The sequence below is a fragment of the Dendrobium catenatum genome, unplaced genomic scaffold (assembly GCF_001605985.2).
Source record: "Dendrobium catenatum unplaced genomic scaffold, ASM160598v2 fragScaff_scaffold_1608, whole genome shotgun sequence".
NCBI lineage: Eukaryota > Viridiplantae > Streptophyta > Magnoliopsida > Asparagales > Orchidaceae > Dendrobium > Dendrobium catenatum.
The window spans coordinates 3,180,328-3,196,710 of record NW_021320070.1 but is presented as its reverse complement, the minus strand read 5'-3'; the positions used below and the strand labels follow the sequence as shown (position 1 = coordinate 3,196,710).

At 35.3% G+C, this 16,383-nt stretch overlaps 2 protein-coding genes across 2 annotated transcripts; one reads left to right on the top strand and one right to left on the bottom strand.

Annotated features, from left to right (window-relative positions):
- The first annotated feature begins 691 nt into the window (after positions 1 to 691).
- LOC110114448 (outer envelope pore protein 21B, chloroplastic) lies at positions 692 to 14,952 on the top strand. Its single transcript, XM_028700903.1, has 6 exons — positions 692 to 940; positions 1,025 to 1,283; positions 6,470 to 6,544; positions 6,629 to 6,781; positions 9,184 to 9,282; positions 14,711 to 14,952. The coding sequence occupies exons 2-6, from the start codon at positions 1,164 to 1,166 to the stop codon at positions 14,792 to 14,794; spliced, it is 531 nt and encodes a 176-aa protein (XP_028556736.1). The 5' UTR covers positions 692 to 940; positions 1,025 to 1,163; the 3' UTR covers positions 14,795 to 14,952.
- Positions 14,953 to 15,204: 252 nt separating this feature from the next.
- On the bottom strand, positions 15,205 to 16,163 carry LOC110114493 (probable carboxylesterase 2). Its single transcript, XM_020847392.2, has one exon. It carries the CDS (start codon positions 16,161 to 16,163, stop codon positions 15,207 to 15,209), a length of 957 nt encoding a protein of 318 aa, XP_020703051.1. The 3' UTR covers positions 15,205 to 15,206.
- Positions 16,164 to 16,383: the final 220 nt, after the last annotated feature.

The following is a 16,383-nucleotide window of genomic DNA, read 5'->3' as shown; positions in this document are numbered from 1 at the left end:
GTACACTAGATTTTCATATATATAGTCAGATAATATACTCTTTATCTCTCCATCGTCACGAATGTTCTAATATACAGTAATTATATCCTATAAAATTTATATAAAAAGTTTTTTTTATCATATTATTTATATAAAATATCTTATAATTTTTTTGGATAAAGCTTTAATGATTAATGCCTTCTATATGTTGTATTTCTATTATATTTTATAAAATGACATCATTTGCAATTGATGATTAATATTAATTGAATTATTTCAATTGATTTAGAACATATAGCTTTTTCTCTTTCATGTTTTTTTTACAAAAAAAATACTTTGGTGTCTCTTATAACTCCTCTTTCAATTATATGAGTGCTAGATTTTTGTATAAAGTTAAGATGTTAAACTGTTATCTTGTATTGCTAATGCTCTGCCATATAACATTCATCATGAAGGTTTTGTTTGGAACAATTTTTTTATTATTTTTTAAAGTAAATTTTTAATAGAATTTTTTTTTAAAATTAGTATTCTTATACTACAAAAAAAGCTTTAAAAATATTAAGAACGGCACCCCAAACAAAACCTAAATCTATATATATTTTTAATTTACCAAATATGCTCTCTCAATTTAACTCTCTTAACTATATTTGTACTATCTTGTTTCTTTTTAAAATTTTGCCTATCGATGGTGGGCTTAGAAACCATGTAAATGGGCTTAAATCCCATCCCTACACGCCAATCTCGGAGAACCATATCTGACCGTCGCTCCACCCGCCTCCGACTTCTGCGGCATCTTCTTCCCTCTCTTCTCCGTCTGGCCGCCTTCCATTTTATCTTCTTCCCACCTCTTTTTCATCTCTCTCCACCACCACTCAGCATTCTTCTCCCCTTTGCTACCGGCAAGCTCACAGAAGTGTTTAATGAAATAAGGAAAGCTAAGAGGAGGATTGACAGAGTAGAGGTAATTAGTTCATTTTCATTAATTCACTTGGTACATTAAAGCATGGTGTTATAAGCCTAGGAGGAGACAGGGAAGGTTTTACAGGAGTGATCTGTTTGTCTTGATCGGTGGAGATTCCTTGCCGTCCTCATCCGGATCAACGCAGAACTGTCTTCTTCATTGATTCTCTGTGCTCTTTGAACCTGCTGGTTCGACAGTAAGTATCCAAGTTAAGTGAGGAGGAATGGTTGGGGGGAGCATCGGGACAGGGATGGAAACGTCCTTGAGGTACAGTGGTCAGTCTAAAACACTAAGAATCCATGCAAAGGAGAAGCTTCCTCTGGACTCCAAAACCGTTATCCAGGTTCGCTTTTGATCTCGCCCTTTATTCTTCCAACTAGTTTGAGCACTTGATTTCCCCTTTTTGTCACATAGCTTCGTTTTAATTTTTAACTTTCATCTTTTTTATAGTTTTTTTTTTCTTTTGCGCTTTCCATTTTTCTATAGGATGATTCAAGGTGGAATATTTCTTCCGGTGGATGTTTTCGATGATTAGTTTGATAGTATTAAGTGTTTTTTGAAGCACTATTACGTATTTTGTGTGTATTTGAATTTGAGCTTAGGATAAGAATCAAAGAACCAAAAAAGTTAGAATTAGCACTGTTTCTTGTGTTGTTGTAAAAGTTGCCTAATTAATCTTATTTACATGCTAGTCTGAAAGCTTAGACTGCCTAATTCTTTGCGTGCCATGAATACTTCATCCATGTAAATGTCTTGATGGATTATAGAAGTTGTTACTTTAATAAGGCAGAAGCCTCTTGCTAGTTGAATGAACTATCGAACTAGAATCAACTAAGAACTTTTGTGCCGGAAAATGTTGATACTTGTAGGATTTGGCTGCAATAGGATCTAGAAAGCAAGTTTGAGCCAAAGATCAATAATTGCAGGAAAGGTTGATGAGTTGGCTCCAATCCAATTCCAATCGGGATTAGCTGGATTAGTATTGTACCAAATTGGGTGTCATAAAAGTTGGTGGATAACAAATTCTGATGATCTTTGTTTGCATTTACCCATGCATTCTTCATGGCATTTCGATGATGGATGACTTTTTGATGTGAAACAGAATCGGAATTGCTCGGAAATAATAAAATAATTGCTTAACTAGCTAATATAAAGATTAACATTTCACAATTATAGATTTAGGAATCCTTAGTTGCAAAGTTGCTTAGGCAATAGTACATGCTTTGAAGATAGGACAATTCAAAACAATAACAAACATATAAGTGAAACCAAATGTGCTTAATAAAAATTCACGGGTTGATACTTAGATAATTCACCTTGAGTTTCCCTCACTCAAGCTCTCTTAGGGTTTGCGGAAGAAAGATATCAGCATTATCGATGTGGTCACCACAAGGAGGAGGGAGCTTATAATGCCGTCCAAGAAAAAGCTAGCCGGAGTAGGAGTAGGTGGAGGATGTAGGATTTGCCACCGGGTTGAAAGGTAGAAGCCATCGATGGCGGTTGATAGGAAAAATAGTATTCGATCCACGTACTCTTCAACAGTTGCGTCGATCTCCACGTTGATTTCAAAGAACGATGATCTCAAGACATCTACGTGCCCTTGGGAATCAAAGACGAACCCATGGCCAACGCCCGGGTTGGCCATGCATCATTGTCCAAAGAGGGAAAATTGAGAGTGAGAGAGGAGGGGGCGGGTAGGGGATCGGCCAAGCAATGGGGGTGGGGAAGGGGAATGAGGATGGGGCTTGAATTCTAGAGTTTGGTGGTGGTGGAGGAAGAGTAAGGCTAAATCTGAAATTAATTTCAGATTTAATGAGTAATTAAGGCTATGTTTATTTGAAATTTGAATTTGAAATAATTGGGGAATTAGGTGGGAAAGTGGGGATAGGGTTGTATTAATTAGATCTTTAATTCATGAGATCTAATTAATTAGAGAGAGGAGGGGGAGTGGCTGGCCAAGGAGAGAAGAGGGAGAGAGGGGTTAGGTATTAAGGAGGTGGGCCCGAGAAATTAAGGGGATTGATTACTTGAATATGATATTAATTTCAGATTTAAGTTGATTGGGGTTTTCCTAAATTGAAGGAGGGGAATTTAAGAAGAGTTTGAAATTCTAATATTTTGAATTTGAATTTAATTCTCTCCCCAAATTAGTGGGGCTAAATTAGGAAAGCATTTATGGCGGATTCGAATTCAAAAGTTTGGAGGGAATTATGTGGTCGGCGGCTACGGTGGGGGAGAAGGATGTGGCCAACGGCTTTAAGTGGTGGAGGAAGGGACCGGGGAGGGGGGGAAGCTTAGCGGGTTTACGGCCAGCTTGGGGTTACATGCATCTAGTCCCTCAAGTGAGGGTAAAAATAGAAAAGGACTATAATAATAATAAAATTACAATACATCAATCAAAAATAAAAAGATGCGAGCGTAGCCGTAGATCTCTGATGTCTCCTCGCGCTAGAATCTCCTGTTGATGTCCTCATCACTTTTTTTTGTTGTGCAGCAGGATTTTTCAACAAAATGAATATCATTAGATATGTTATTCACGATTTGTAGAGCTATTTATTTGTTTTGCCTTAAAAAAAAAGAATCAATTCTGATTTTTTGGTGTCAATTTCAGCTTTCTTTATTCTTTGTTTGCATTATTGATGCTGATAATAATATAATAAATAATTTAAAATTGCAAAGCTGAAGTTGTTTTCTGCTGTAAAGGAAAGTTAAAAGTGTTGATTTTGCATTTAAAGTGCTTTAATATTATAATGTTCAGAAAATGATGGGGGCTTTATGCTTGCAGGAGCAAAAATTGTCCCGTACATATTTTTGCACATGCTTGCGTAGATACATGCAAGTATTGTCTTTAACTTCTAGGATGCCTTTTTATCTATGCATCATGTACACATTTATGCAAAACTTTTGTTTTGTTTATTTTTATGCTAAATTCAACTTTAATATTTTAAAATTTAACTATCTAAAGAGTTGATAAAAAAAACTCAACGAGGAAAATATCATCATCATTAGTCTTAGCCTAACTATTTTGGTTTAGCTTTATGAATCATCATTGTCCTTTCATTCCTATTGAGTGTACCCTAGGCTTTAACCCATTCTTCACAAATCATTTTGAGCAACTTTTATCGATGCTACTTCTGGTTTTCCACTTCTCTTTTTTGATAATTTAACGCTAATTTTATTTACCCATCTCCTTGTTGCATTTTTACCTTTCCTTGTACATGTCCAAACCACCTAAGTCTAATTTTAATTAACTTAGCTTCAATGGATGTCAGTCCGATCATTCTTAATCACCCTCTTACATAATTATTTCTTAATCTATAATTTTAGGTTTTTCCAATCATTCAGCTTGGAATTCTTGTCCCTATCATGTTAAATGTATATATCAATGAATTTGTTGTTAGATGACACTTGGATCTATATAACATTATTGATCTATTGTGATTTTATAAAATTTACCAAGTCTTCATAATGTTTTTTTTTTTTTTCTAGCATAATATTCCGACGCCTCTGTTTTGACATCCTTATATATATCCTTAAATTTTTGTATAAGAGATCCAAAATACTTAAATGTATTACACCTTGCATTTTTTTGTCTTCTAATATTATTGATTGATAATTGTTAATTTAACACCCTCTAAAATCACATATCATATTCTTGATCTTTGTTCTATCGATTCTAATTTCTCTATTTTCTGAACTTTTTTTGTATGTCTAATTTTTTACTTATTTTATGGATGTATCACCTATAAGAAGTATCATCATTGAAAGCTTACAACAAGTCATCTTACTTTGAATATTTTATTTTAAGCGACTTCTTAGTCAGTTTAAAAAAGATATGGATTCAATATTAATCTTTGATGTAATATTACTATGATTGAAAATTATCTTATCCCTTCACAACTCCATCTAATATTAGTTAGTGCTTCCTCATTTGTATTTTAATAACTAGAAAAAAAAAAAAAAAAATATATATGTTATATTGATCTAAATGTTGAGCAACAAACTAGTTAATAGGTAAACCAATATGGGTATGATGGAAATGATAAAATGCTATTATGGACATTTGGCACAAGGAATGATAGTGATAAATGCTTATATTTAAGTATTAAACACATATAGGAGCATTTACAAAGTTTGAAAGTGCTCCTCAACTAAGTTCTCTTTTAGATGAAGAAAGTAGGATTGCTTTACCAATAATGGAGAGTCAATCTAGAGACATTCTGATTTATATTCCCACTAAAATATTTTCTATTATAGATGCATAAACATTTTTACATGTCAAAAATTCAATTATGAAATCAAGCCTACTATTAATATAGGTGTTTATGTTTCCAATGTAGGATTTGCAACTCAAATTAAATCCATGAAATAAGATGCCAAGAAAAAAAAATGGAACTAGTTCAATTTGCAAGTTAGAATCCTTCAAACAACTTGCTTCTAATCAAGATAAAAATTTACCCTATTTCTTATCCAAGAGCAGTTCAAGAAAAAAAAAAAGTAGAATTAGTGTGAAAGAATTAGGAAGGAAAATGAGCCAGACAATAGTTACAAGATTAGAAGTTGTGCAAAAGGCATGAATAAAATAGAATCAAACCATTATTTAGTATTCATAGAATGGGATGGTGATTCATGTTGTTGTCCCGAAATAGTTGGGTTAAGGCTAATGATGATGATGATTTATTTTAACAAAATTTCAGATAGCTTGAAATCAAAATGAGTCATCTCAATAGAATGCAATGGGGTAAATCAACTCGGGTACAAATGTCAGGAATCATGAATTTATCTCAAAATATCCTTCGATGTTTAGCATTTTTTTAACTTTGTTTGGATCCACTCAAGGCCCAATTATTCTTATTATCCTTAAACAAAACATTGTTTGCTAAAGACAAATGTTTCATTCTAAAATTTAGAGTTATGATGGATTTATTAATTTTCTGCTCTAAACATTTGAACTATGATGTGATCATTCTTTTATTGAGGTACTTTTTAGAAAATATGCTGCTTCTAATTTTTGAGAAAAGTTCTATGGTTGTGCATCAACTTTATAAGATACTTACATTAATGATGTTCTAAAATAATTTTAAGTTTTACTATATTAGCGTGGCTATAAGTACCTGCGGTAATAGGAGCTTTAAAATGTATTTATTTTATGCTTTTTATGTTTCTCTTGAAATGAAAGGTTTATGAAGCTAATATGATAGTGGTTGTAAAAGTAAGATTTTTTGCTTGAATGTTGAAGGTGGTTTAATGTAATTATAAGATTCGTGCAAATCAACAAATTCCACCCCACCGTCTAACTAGGTTTTAATATGTCCAAGCACGATAGAATACTCATGAACAATTATCCTTCATTTATATATTTTAGTTATTAATCGCCGTGATGACATGGTAAATTAGATTTTAGTTAACATAAAATGAAATTCATCCTTTTGATTATCAGTTTACTATCTGCAATATTTGATAATTTCTTCTTCTTGCAAGACTTAGAATCATGTACGCTCATTTCCTTAATCATGCATTCTTTTGCAGGCACACGGAGAAATAGAAACTGGTGTTGGGCACCCAAGTTTTCTTGCTTTGTCCATCCGACGCTTCTATCCTGAGGTAGTTCATCAGATTTTTTTTAAACATTTTGAATATTCTATTTAAAATGATCAACTTATCATGACATGTTGCTGTCTCATCTAGCTCTTAGCAAGCATTCGTGTAGGCTTTGAGTTCAACAACAAAGATAAGTTTGGCTATAATATTCGAGGAAAGAAGGCTCTAGCACTAACATCTAATGGTATGCTAGGCATCAATGTGAAGGGCAGGTGTGACACTGACAAAGATTTTAAGCAGGTCCGCTATGTTAACTTTTTTTTTTTTAAATTGTTTCTTGCAATCAAATGCTAAACTTTAGTTGATTACAGCACAAGCTTGTGCGATCTCTTGAGGATTAGCTATACTTGTGAGCAAATCCTAGCAATGGTTAATGCTAGCCATGCTAGAGAGCAAAATATAGGGCAATTTAAAATGGATATGGCATGTGCTTGTTAAGTTTGTTTCAATCATTCAATAATATGGTAAAAAACACAGATGTATTATCGACATGAATATCAAGGGATGATTTAGGTGGTGTATGATATGCTAAAATAATAAGATTACTTAAAATATGATTGCCTATATGAGAGATAACAATTAAGAATACTTAATTAATAAAATATCTTTATTTTGTGAGCATCATGATATTGGTATTTGTCATCATATAGTTCAGGCATAATAATTATGTCATTATTGTGAAATATTATACACAGTGATTGATATGCGCAAGAGTTAAATAATTCTTTTACGTGTGTAAATATTGAATTGCTTTATCCATGGCATGCTTGAATCCAAATAACTTTTTTAATGAATTCAACAAAGGTGAGGTAATTAGAATGAGACAAATTTATCCAAATTATTTTTCTCTTGTAGATATAATGATTCTTGATAATCAATTGAAAACTTCTGCTATGGAGATGCGGTTTGATGTAAAATTTTCATTTGTTAACACTTTGAAACCTTGCTAAGAAAATAGCCAAGAACAAAAAGGCTACTTTATATTCCCTTGTTTTCTTGCTAATAAAATTGACTTTAGTTTTACCTGTTGTTACAACAAATATTGAAAGTGCTTTTTATGCTATGAATACTGAAAGGAATAGATAAGAAATAGAATTTGAGATGAATGAAAGAATGATATTTTAGTCACTTATATTAAAACAAATATTGGATATTATTGTTGATAATCATTCAATGTTTTTAGCATATGAAGAGTAGATACTCTCAATTGTAAGTTTTTTGTCAACCTAGATTTTTTTTCTTTAATATTAAAAAACTCTCAAAAAATAATTTAAAAAAATCAATTTCGTCCCAAATCAAGATGAAAAAGACAGGTATTTTTAAAATAGTCTATTTGTGCCTTGTGCCCTACTAAGAAAAAATATTTTAGCTACACCACTGAAGAATTTGCAAGTATACAAACATTCAAATAAATTATTTGATAAACCTGGATTTAAAAAACTTATGTTTATATAGCTGTCTTCTACATGTAAGTTTAAATTAATACACAACTAAGTGTATCTAATTAAGCGCCTAAGAATAGTTTAGAGATTGAAATATTATTCAAACACGACCGGAATATAATAACTTATTTTGATTTGTCATGTCTGAACTCTAAATGATGTGATTGGCCATTAAAAACATAGACAATTCCTTCTGTGGTTTGGAAAAATGTGTTTACTTAACGCAACATATGAAATTGAAATTATACAAAATTAATTTGTACAATATCTATTAATGATCTCACAGTACGACTTGGAAGGGAGGAATTTTCATATAATATGAAAGTATGATACATACGGTGCATTTTATACTATTTTTAATATCAAGAAAAGGATCAGATGTACTTGATCTTATACGCATGTGATTTGTGCTTAATTGATCAAGCTTTTCTTCGCTGCATTAATGGCTGAAACATTTACCTGTTCCTGTTAGGTTCTAAAAAAGTCTTATCCTTTTTTCTTTGGTTTATAGCTTTTCTCCTCAAAATTAGGGGAAAATTCCAACTAATACTTAAGGGAAAATTCTATAAGATGGTGGTTAGACCTACAATGCTTTATGGTGCAGAATGTTGGCCATTAAAAAAGAAGCATAATATTAAGTTAAGTGTTGCAGAGATGAGGATGCTTCGGTGGATGAGTGGCTTTACTCTTAGAGACAAATTATGAAATGAGCATATACGTGAGAAGGTTGGAGTAGCTCCAGTAGAAGATAAGATTAGAGAGAGTCGCCTTAGATGGTTTGGTCGTATAAAACGGAGGCCTTCTGATGACCCGGTTAGGAAAGTAGATGTATTAGATTTGGCTTATGTTAAGAAAAGTAGAGGTAAACCTGAAAAAATTTGGTTAGAAAATATTAGAGATGACATTTCTTTATTAGATTTAAATGAGAATTTAACTATTAACAGGACAATGGAAAATGGATTCTTGTAGTCGACCCCACATCGTGGGATAAAGGCTTGATGTTGTTGTTATTGTTATAACTTTTCCGTTTCCACATCTGATTCAATGAATTATCTTTCATTAAATTCAAGAATCAGCTATATAGTAAATGAAGTAATTGATATATATCATAGAAGTTTTTTGTGCTGAGTTGATCAGCTAATGTGTCCCGGTCTTTCTTTTTTTTATTGCCATATAATAAAATGATTCAAAATTGTCCAGAGGAACGTTAAAGGTGCTGTTGAGTTGGTATGGAGTATACTTGATTTCCAGAAGGACCAAGATGTGAGGGTCAAAGTAGGCTATGACTTACTTGAAAAGGTATCATTATTTTTTTTTATGTGCACTTTTGACCTTTGTATTATTTTACTTGTTCTGCCGGTCTGCCTTTAGATTTCAGTGGTTGAATACTTTTTAAGTTGGCTATGGATTTCAGTCACTTTTATCACATAACATTAAACAACAAGTTTATTTTCTTTTTTTGTTGCCTTTCTTTTCACTTAGCAGAAAGTTGTAATCAATTTATTATTTATCAAGGAATGCATATGGAACGAATGATACACATTTAATAAAGATAGCATTATCGATGTATTCCATTGTTAGATGAGAATTTTATGCATGAAGAAGCTTGTCTTCATACAATGTGAAATTAGGAATCTGTATTGCGGTTGAAAGCTTTCATACTTTGTGTAACTAGATGAAGATTTTCAGCACAATTTTCATGCTACATGCATACAAAAATGTTTTATGTTTTTCAAGAACATAAAATGGGCAAAAGGATAGCTAATAATCAAATAGTTGTTTCCATATCCAAGTTAAATGCTACAGGAAAATTCTGTGATCGCTGTTAGATACCCAATCATACCAAAGAAAAATATTAGAAGATGTATCTTGTCTCTTCCCTGAAAGTGGACGAAGGATAGGAAAGAAAGATTATTCTTATTATTATTATTATTATTATTATTATTATTATTATTATTTTGGACATCACCATGCTTAATCTTATAGATTAGGTGAACCTATCCTTATCTTTGAAGCCTATGCCAAACAATATAATGGTGGGGCCATCCTCTAATTTGGACATATGGCAATTGTTGACCTCTAACCACCGGCCTGGCCCCATAGACGATCCATGTTCGCCAAGCAACACAATTGTTCGACCCAAATGACAACTGCTTGGCTCCTCTTAATTAAAGACACGCAAGAATCGTCGACCATTCACTAGCTGATCTCTCTACAAGCTGCACACAAGGAAGAACCCCATTCGACTCTCTTTGTACCGCACAACCTTATATATAAGGAGAGAGCAAGCAATATGTACCATCAATTCGAAGACCTACGGCGTTGTATCTTAGATCTGGGCAAGATCGGTCAATTTGAAGCCCCTGCATCTTTGTTTCTAAAATCTTGGCGGGGAGAATTCGATTTGAAGACCTCATACCGTCGTATCTTTGATCCGGGCGAGAAAATCAATGTCAAGTGTTGTCTCAACCTCCCTTTGCTAGGGAGGGTGTTGGAAGGTTGCCGGATTTTTAAGAGAGACTTAATTTAAAATTTAAATTAAATAAAATTAATTATGAGCAACATGTATATCTGATTGGAAGACCTGTGTTGTTATATCTTAGATTCGGGTAGGAATGACCAATTTGAAGCCCCAGCGCCTTCGTATCTTTGATCCAGGCAAGAAGAACCAATGACAAGTGCCTCACAATCTCCCTTCACAAGGAGGGCACATTGGAAGGATGCCGAAATTTTTGAATGACAAAGAACCCCCACATAATTATGATTGTGATTAAATGATATACAAAAGCTCTCTTAAAACACAATTTTAAATCATGTATTTTACCAATCAAAACAAACTAGTACACGTTAAGTATCATCATGATTATCTGGAAGAGGGTGATAGTTTGACTGCCTTAACCTATTAAAAATGATTTTCACTAATAGAAAGGGTCCGAATTGTATTAAAGCACTCTTACTAGCTTCTAAAATTTGTGGGGAGAGCAGTGCTTATACAGAAGAAGGTGTATCTTACACAAAGCGCTTACTAATTTGAATGGCAGGACGAGGCATTTGAAGTGCTTGAAAAAGCTGAGAAATTTATGCAAGTAAAAGATTAAAGAGTAATATATCACCTCAGCTTAGAAAGTGCTGAAGCAAAGGGACTTAGGTGTAGCACTCTGTTATGCCAAAAAATTGCTGAAATTGGAAGCCGAATCAAATGTGCCGAGTTAGATTCATGTTGCTCGAATATTATCTCTGTAGAAGTTCATTGATGCTAAGTGTTTCCAGGTAGTTGCCATTCTCGAAGAGTCGGCACCAGTTGAACCTTTATTATGATCAATGGATTCAACAAAAGGCACTAAAGCTTGAGTGCATTAAGCACTTCAGTAGGGAACCCTTGGGCATGCTTTATGAAGATTGTAAGGCTTTCTGGTTTGGCAAGTGTGATTCATTATCTGAAGTTTTGTTTTTGATTTACCGTCCTGTCAGAGGGGGAAAACCATAGGGGACAATAATTTTACACAAGGCCTCTCTAAGTTGAAGCGGCTACAAAACAGTTGTAGTTATGTAGTTTTGTGCCTGTTTGAATGAAAGAACCTTATGTCAGTAATTATTACCACTATTGACTACTCCCATAATTCTGTAATTGGTGGCTTCATCTCTCAAGCTATACAAAAAGTTAGGAAGTTTCCTTATGATTCCTCTCAAGAGTATTATGACCTAATCAACCTCCATGACTGGCATCATTCTTGCAAAACAAAAAGGAAGCTGATGGAAAAGGATAGACATTGCAATTTAACTGGTTAGATGTCAAAGAAGCATTTTATTTACGCTGTAATGATACCTTTCTTCGTGGATAAAAAAAGGGGGGTTGAAGCAGCTGTTGAGGACCTCAATAGAGAAATCTTAACAATTCAAACAGGAACTATCAATATGCTAAAATACGTTCCACATGTGCTACGATCTTTTTATAGAGTTTTTAAATGCTAGATCTGAGAATGCTTTGTGGATTCGTTAAAGGTGCTCAAACACCCATACAATAGCTCTTATACGCTAAAATATAAACCCTCATGTACTTCGATTGTCATATTTAATTCTTAAATCTAACGGTTTGAGAATGTTGTGTGGGTCAAATATTCCAAGTTTCATCCTCATCCTTGAAAACACTGGAGTCAACTTGCTTTGAATTTATAAACAAATACCTAATCATAAATCTATTGTAGCACTTTAAAGGCTCTCTAAATCAAATTCATTATAAAACACATTCGATTTTAGTGTTTGTATAATCATCAATTATTAAACCCGATCCTTAGTAGGTGAACAGAGTTGGAAAGGTTTAAATAACTAATTATCTAAAACCTCTATGATTACCATGTTGAATGTAAATCTCAATCGGAGAGGAATCTGCCTTTTAAGATACTCATGAACACCCTTGCAAAATACAATATGTTTAAAGTGACTTTAATGTCACTACGATGATGACTGTGTTGAATGTAAATCTCAACCGGAGTGGTCAATGCTCAAATCATATTAAAATTCCAAAATAAAAAATTAAATCATAGTCTAAATTCTTAAAATGAAATATGTCATCTAAAAACTTAAAAATAAAACCCATCCACCTCCCACAACTGTTTGTCGGGGATTATAAATTTGAAATTAGCTTCAGCTCACAAAAAATGAATGTCGTGTTGGGTGTATCATTAAGTTTCAATCTCAAATAGTCTCTTGTCAGCAGGGATGTAGAACATGCCCTTTGATTGGATGATTTTGCTGCAAAATAGTGCAACTATATTATAATCACGGCAAATGCCCGTATGTTCCCTTATGATTTCAAGTCCTTAAGATGGATCAGAAGATGTACTCGACAAGCATAAAGCCCTTTTTTTCAGTTAAGGTGAACTTAAAAATATCTCCTTAGACTAGCAACATCTCAGGTCTACAAAGTATCATTGGATGAAATAACTCATGGCTGCCGACAAAATTCCTTCTGTTAGGTTGAATCGACTACCTAGTCTTATTTAGTAGACTAGGGACCATGATAGCCCAAGACGACGAAATCATGAGATGTTAATCGGGCTCATCTCCATTCCCCCCATCACCCATTTTAAGTATGTGATGATAAATTTCAAAACTTGAAAGTCCCCAAAACTCCAAAATTCAATTCCTAAAATTGTTGCTACTATATGCTAGGTACTCATTGCCTATCTCATAACTAGCCTTAATTGAAAGTTATCTCTCATTATCGGGAGGAGTTATTAACTATAGAGATTTGCGCCTATAGAAAACTAGAACTCTTATCATAAAGTCCTCGCAAAACGAGAGCGAAATCTCTTGGTAGTATCTTATTTGAAAACCCAATCTGCCTTTTGAATATTTACCTGGAACTTGAATCCATTAAAACTCTCTTCGTCAAACAAAAAAAGACGGCTCGCAGAAGCTGGGCTGCGAATTTTCGGAGCCCACATCAATAATTGTTCACCATGAGAATTCAAGTCAAACAAGAGGTGATTAAAGCATCATCGACGCTAAAAGCCAAAATAACATAATTTTTGCAAGTATGGTGTGGATATTTGGGGTGGACACCATACCTCATCCAAGCCCTTATCTTTGAGAATTTATTGCATCAGGTTAACGCTTGCAGCGTTGCATATGTATAGATTGGACTAGACGCTTATATGTACTCACGCTCACATAAATATGCAACTATGTATTTTTGGTTGCGTATGCACACAGTTGTGTTTTCCCGCATATACGCTATCTAGATGCAGTAATATCTCCTTATCCTTTGGGTTGGATTTAGAAGGGGTTCAAAATGTGGATTGATCGCCAATGTCAACCTATAGTTGTAACCATTAAGGACTCCATTGATGAATTGTTTTGTGATGGTTTCACTTTAACTGTTGAACATCTTGGTAGTTCGTACCTGCATGACAAGCAACCAGTATTCTGTAGCTGTTCGTACTAGTTTCAAATGGAATATTTTGCTTGTTGAAGTTACCAACAACAAATGCCATGAAGACAGGCCATGTGGTTAAACTTATAAATGTTGCACAAAGAGTTTCTACTTCTGCTTATAGCCATGTCATGAAAGAAGAAAGGAGCTTTCTGTTTAGTTCCTTCCCCATCTCTGAGTGATCCTTTCGGCCTAGTTGTGGACCATTTTGTTTAGAATTCTGAGTTGTTTTTCTATGTTATTAGTTCTCTGTATGTGTGCATTAACTTGTTCTTGGTTATTCTGATAAGAGAGAGATTTGAGGGTATTGCTCGATGGGTAAGAGAGAGTGGGAGAGGGACATTAGAGAGGTTCGGTTGATAATAGAAGAGTGAAAGTGATGGGGGAAGGATAGAGAGAGAATTAAGAGAGAGGTTAAGAGTAGTAATTCAAATATAAATTAAACCAATCATAGAAATAAAAATAAAAAGAAATTTAGAAAAAAAAAACCAATCATATCAATGTCAGTATTGAGAGAAATTATTCTGTGCTGAGGTCGGACGCAGAACGTCGTTCGGAAACCAACTAGAATGTGCCACGTGTGCGGTACCGAGTTGTGGTACCGAGCGAAGGGGCGACGTGGCGCATTCTAATTGATTTTCCGATGGTGTTCGGCGTCTGCACAGAATAATTAATTCAGTAGTAATGGCTTCTTTTAGGGTAATTCAGATAACTGAAATTGAAATGAAAATATATGAAACTGTGATATAATTTGCACATTTCATTGATAATTTGCTTTTGTAATTATTGCAGGTGCCGTACTTCCAAATCAGAGAGAATAATTGGACCCTAAATGCTGATATTAATTGTAAATGGAACGTAAGATTTGATCTGTGATTTTGAAGAAAAAGGAACCTCTCTCTTTCATTGCTTCTTAGAAAAGGTACAATTTATTTGAATCTGTCAGTTTTCTTTCTTGTAATCTATATTCATTCATCGAACCTGCAATGTCTCTTTAATTTGAAGCACAAACCATCTAATTATCTTTTCATCTATTCATAAATTTTCATTATAAGAATGCATCCATTAGGGATATAAAGGAGTCGAGTTGAGCTCGAGTCACCTATGAATTGAGCTTGAGCTTGATTTAATAAATCGAGTTTGAGCTCCAACTCAAACTTATTCTCCGACTTCGAGTTGGCTCATTAGAGAGCTAGTTCATAATGAATTAGAAATATATATTAGTAAGAAAACCGTATGACAGTTTTTATTTATTTATTAAAACAGTTTTTTAAAAGTCGTTCCATAATCAGACGAAGAAAGCGGCCAACTGCTTCGTAACGGCCAACGCCTTCTCCGTGTGCGGCTCAAAGATATGAAAATCGTGTTCGGCGTCGGGCGTATCAATAAGCTGAACCTCACCGCTCCACCCGCTCGACTTCAGCTTGTCGTAGTAAAGCTTTCCTCTGCTCCACAGCACATCCTTCTCCGCCACCACCACAAGCACCCGCTCGCACCCCAGTCCGGCCAAACCCGGCGCCGCATCCGCCACCGGGTTCATTCTCGGGTCATCCAGCCCGCTCGTTCCCGGGCAAAGAAACCGCCACATCCGTTCCATGTCGGCCCGAAACCCGATATCTCTATCCTCCGAACCCACCGGCTCTTCTCCCCAGAAATAGGCGTCCACCAAAGCCATCCCTTTGATCATCTTCACCCCCTCCGCCCCCGCCCGCACCGCCATCTGATGCGCGATGTTCGCCCCCGCGCTATCCCCCGCTATGTAAATCCGGCTAAAATCCCCGCGTTCGGAAAGCCACGGGTCGGCCCGAGAGATCACCCATTGTAAGCCGGCCCAGGAATCGTGGTAGGCGACGGGAAGAGGGTTTTCCGGGGCGAGGCGGTAGTTGATTGAGACGGCGAGGAGTTGGCCGAAGGAGGCGAGGTTGTTGAGGTGGGGGTGATATGTTGGGGAGAAGGCTGATTCGATTAAGAAGGCGCCGCCGTGGAAGTAGACGAGAATGGGGAGCTTTTGGAGTGATGCGGCGGTGGTGGTTGGGATATAGAGGCGAGCAGAGATTTCGCTGTTGATGATGATATCTTTGGAGGAGACATTGGTCGTGGGGTCGAAGGAGGCGGGAATGGTGCTGGTGCCGCACAGGCGTTCCACGCGGCCGCTTTTGTAAACGCGGATTATGGGCAGTAGTTGGAACGCGATCTCGTCGTCGCCGGGGACGGCGGCGGTGCTGGAGAAGGGAGGGGAATGCATGTGGAGGTGGAGGGGAATTAAGGTTGGGAAGAGTGGAGGGAATGGGAGTTCCGAGCTTGTTTAAATAAGAGAGGATTTACACGCATGCTGCAGGTGAAAATCAGTCAGGAGAGGAGGAAGGAGAAGACCACATAAGGGAAAAAAAACATCTTTTTTACTGCAAGAAAAAAATTATTGCTTGCGGAGTTCGAACGCTCTCCAGATTTCAATCACCTAAATT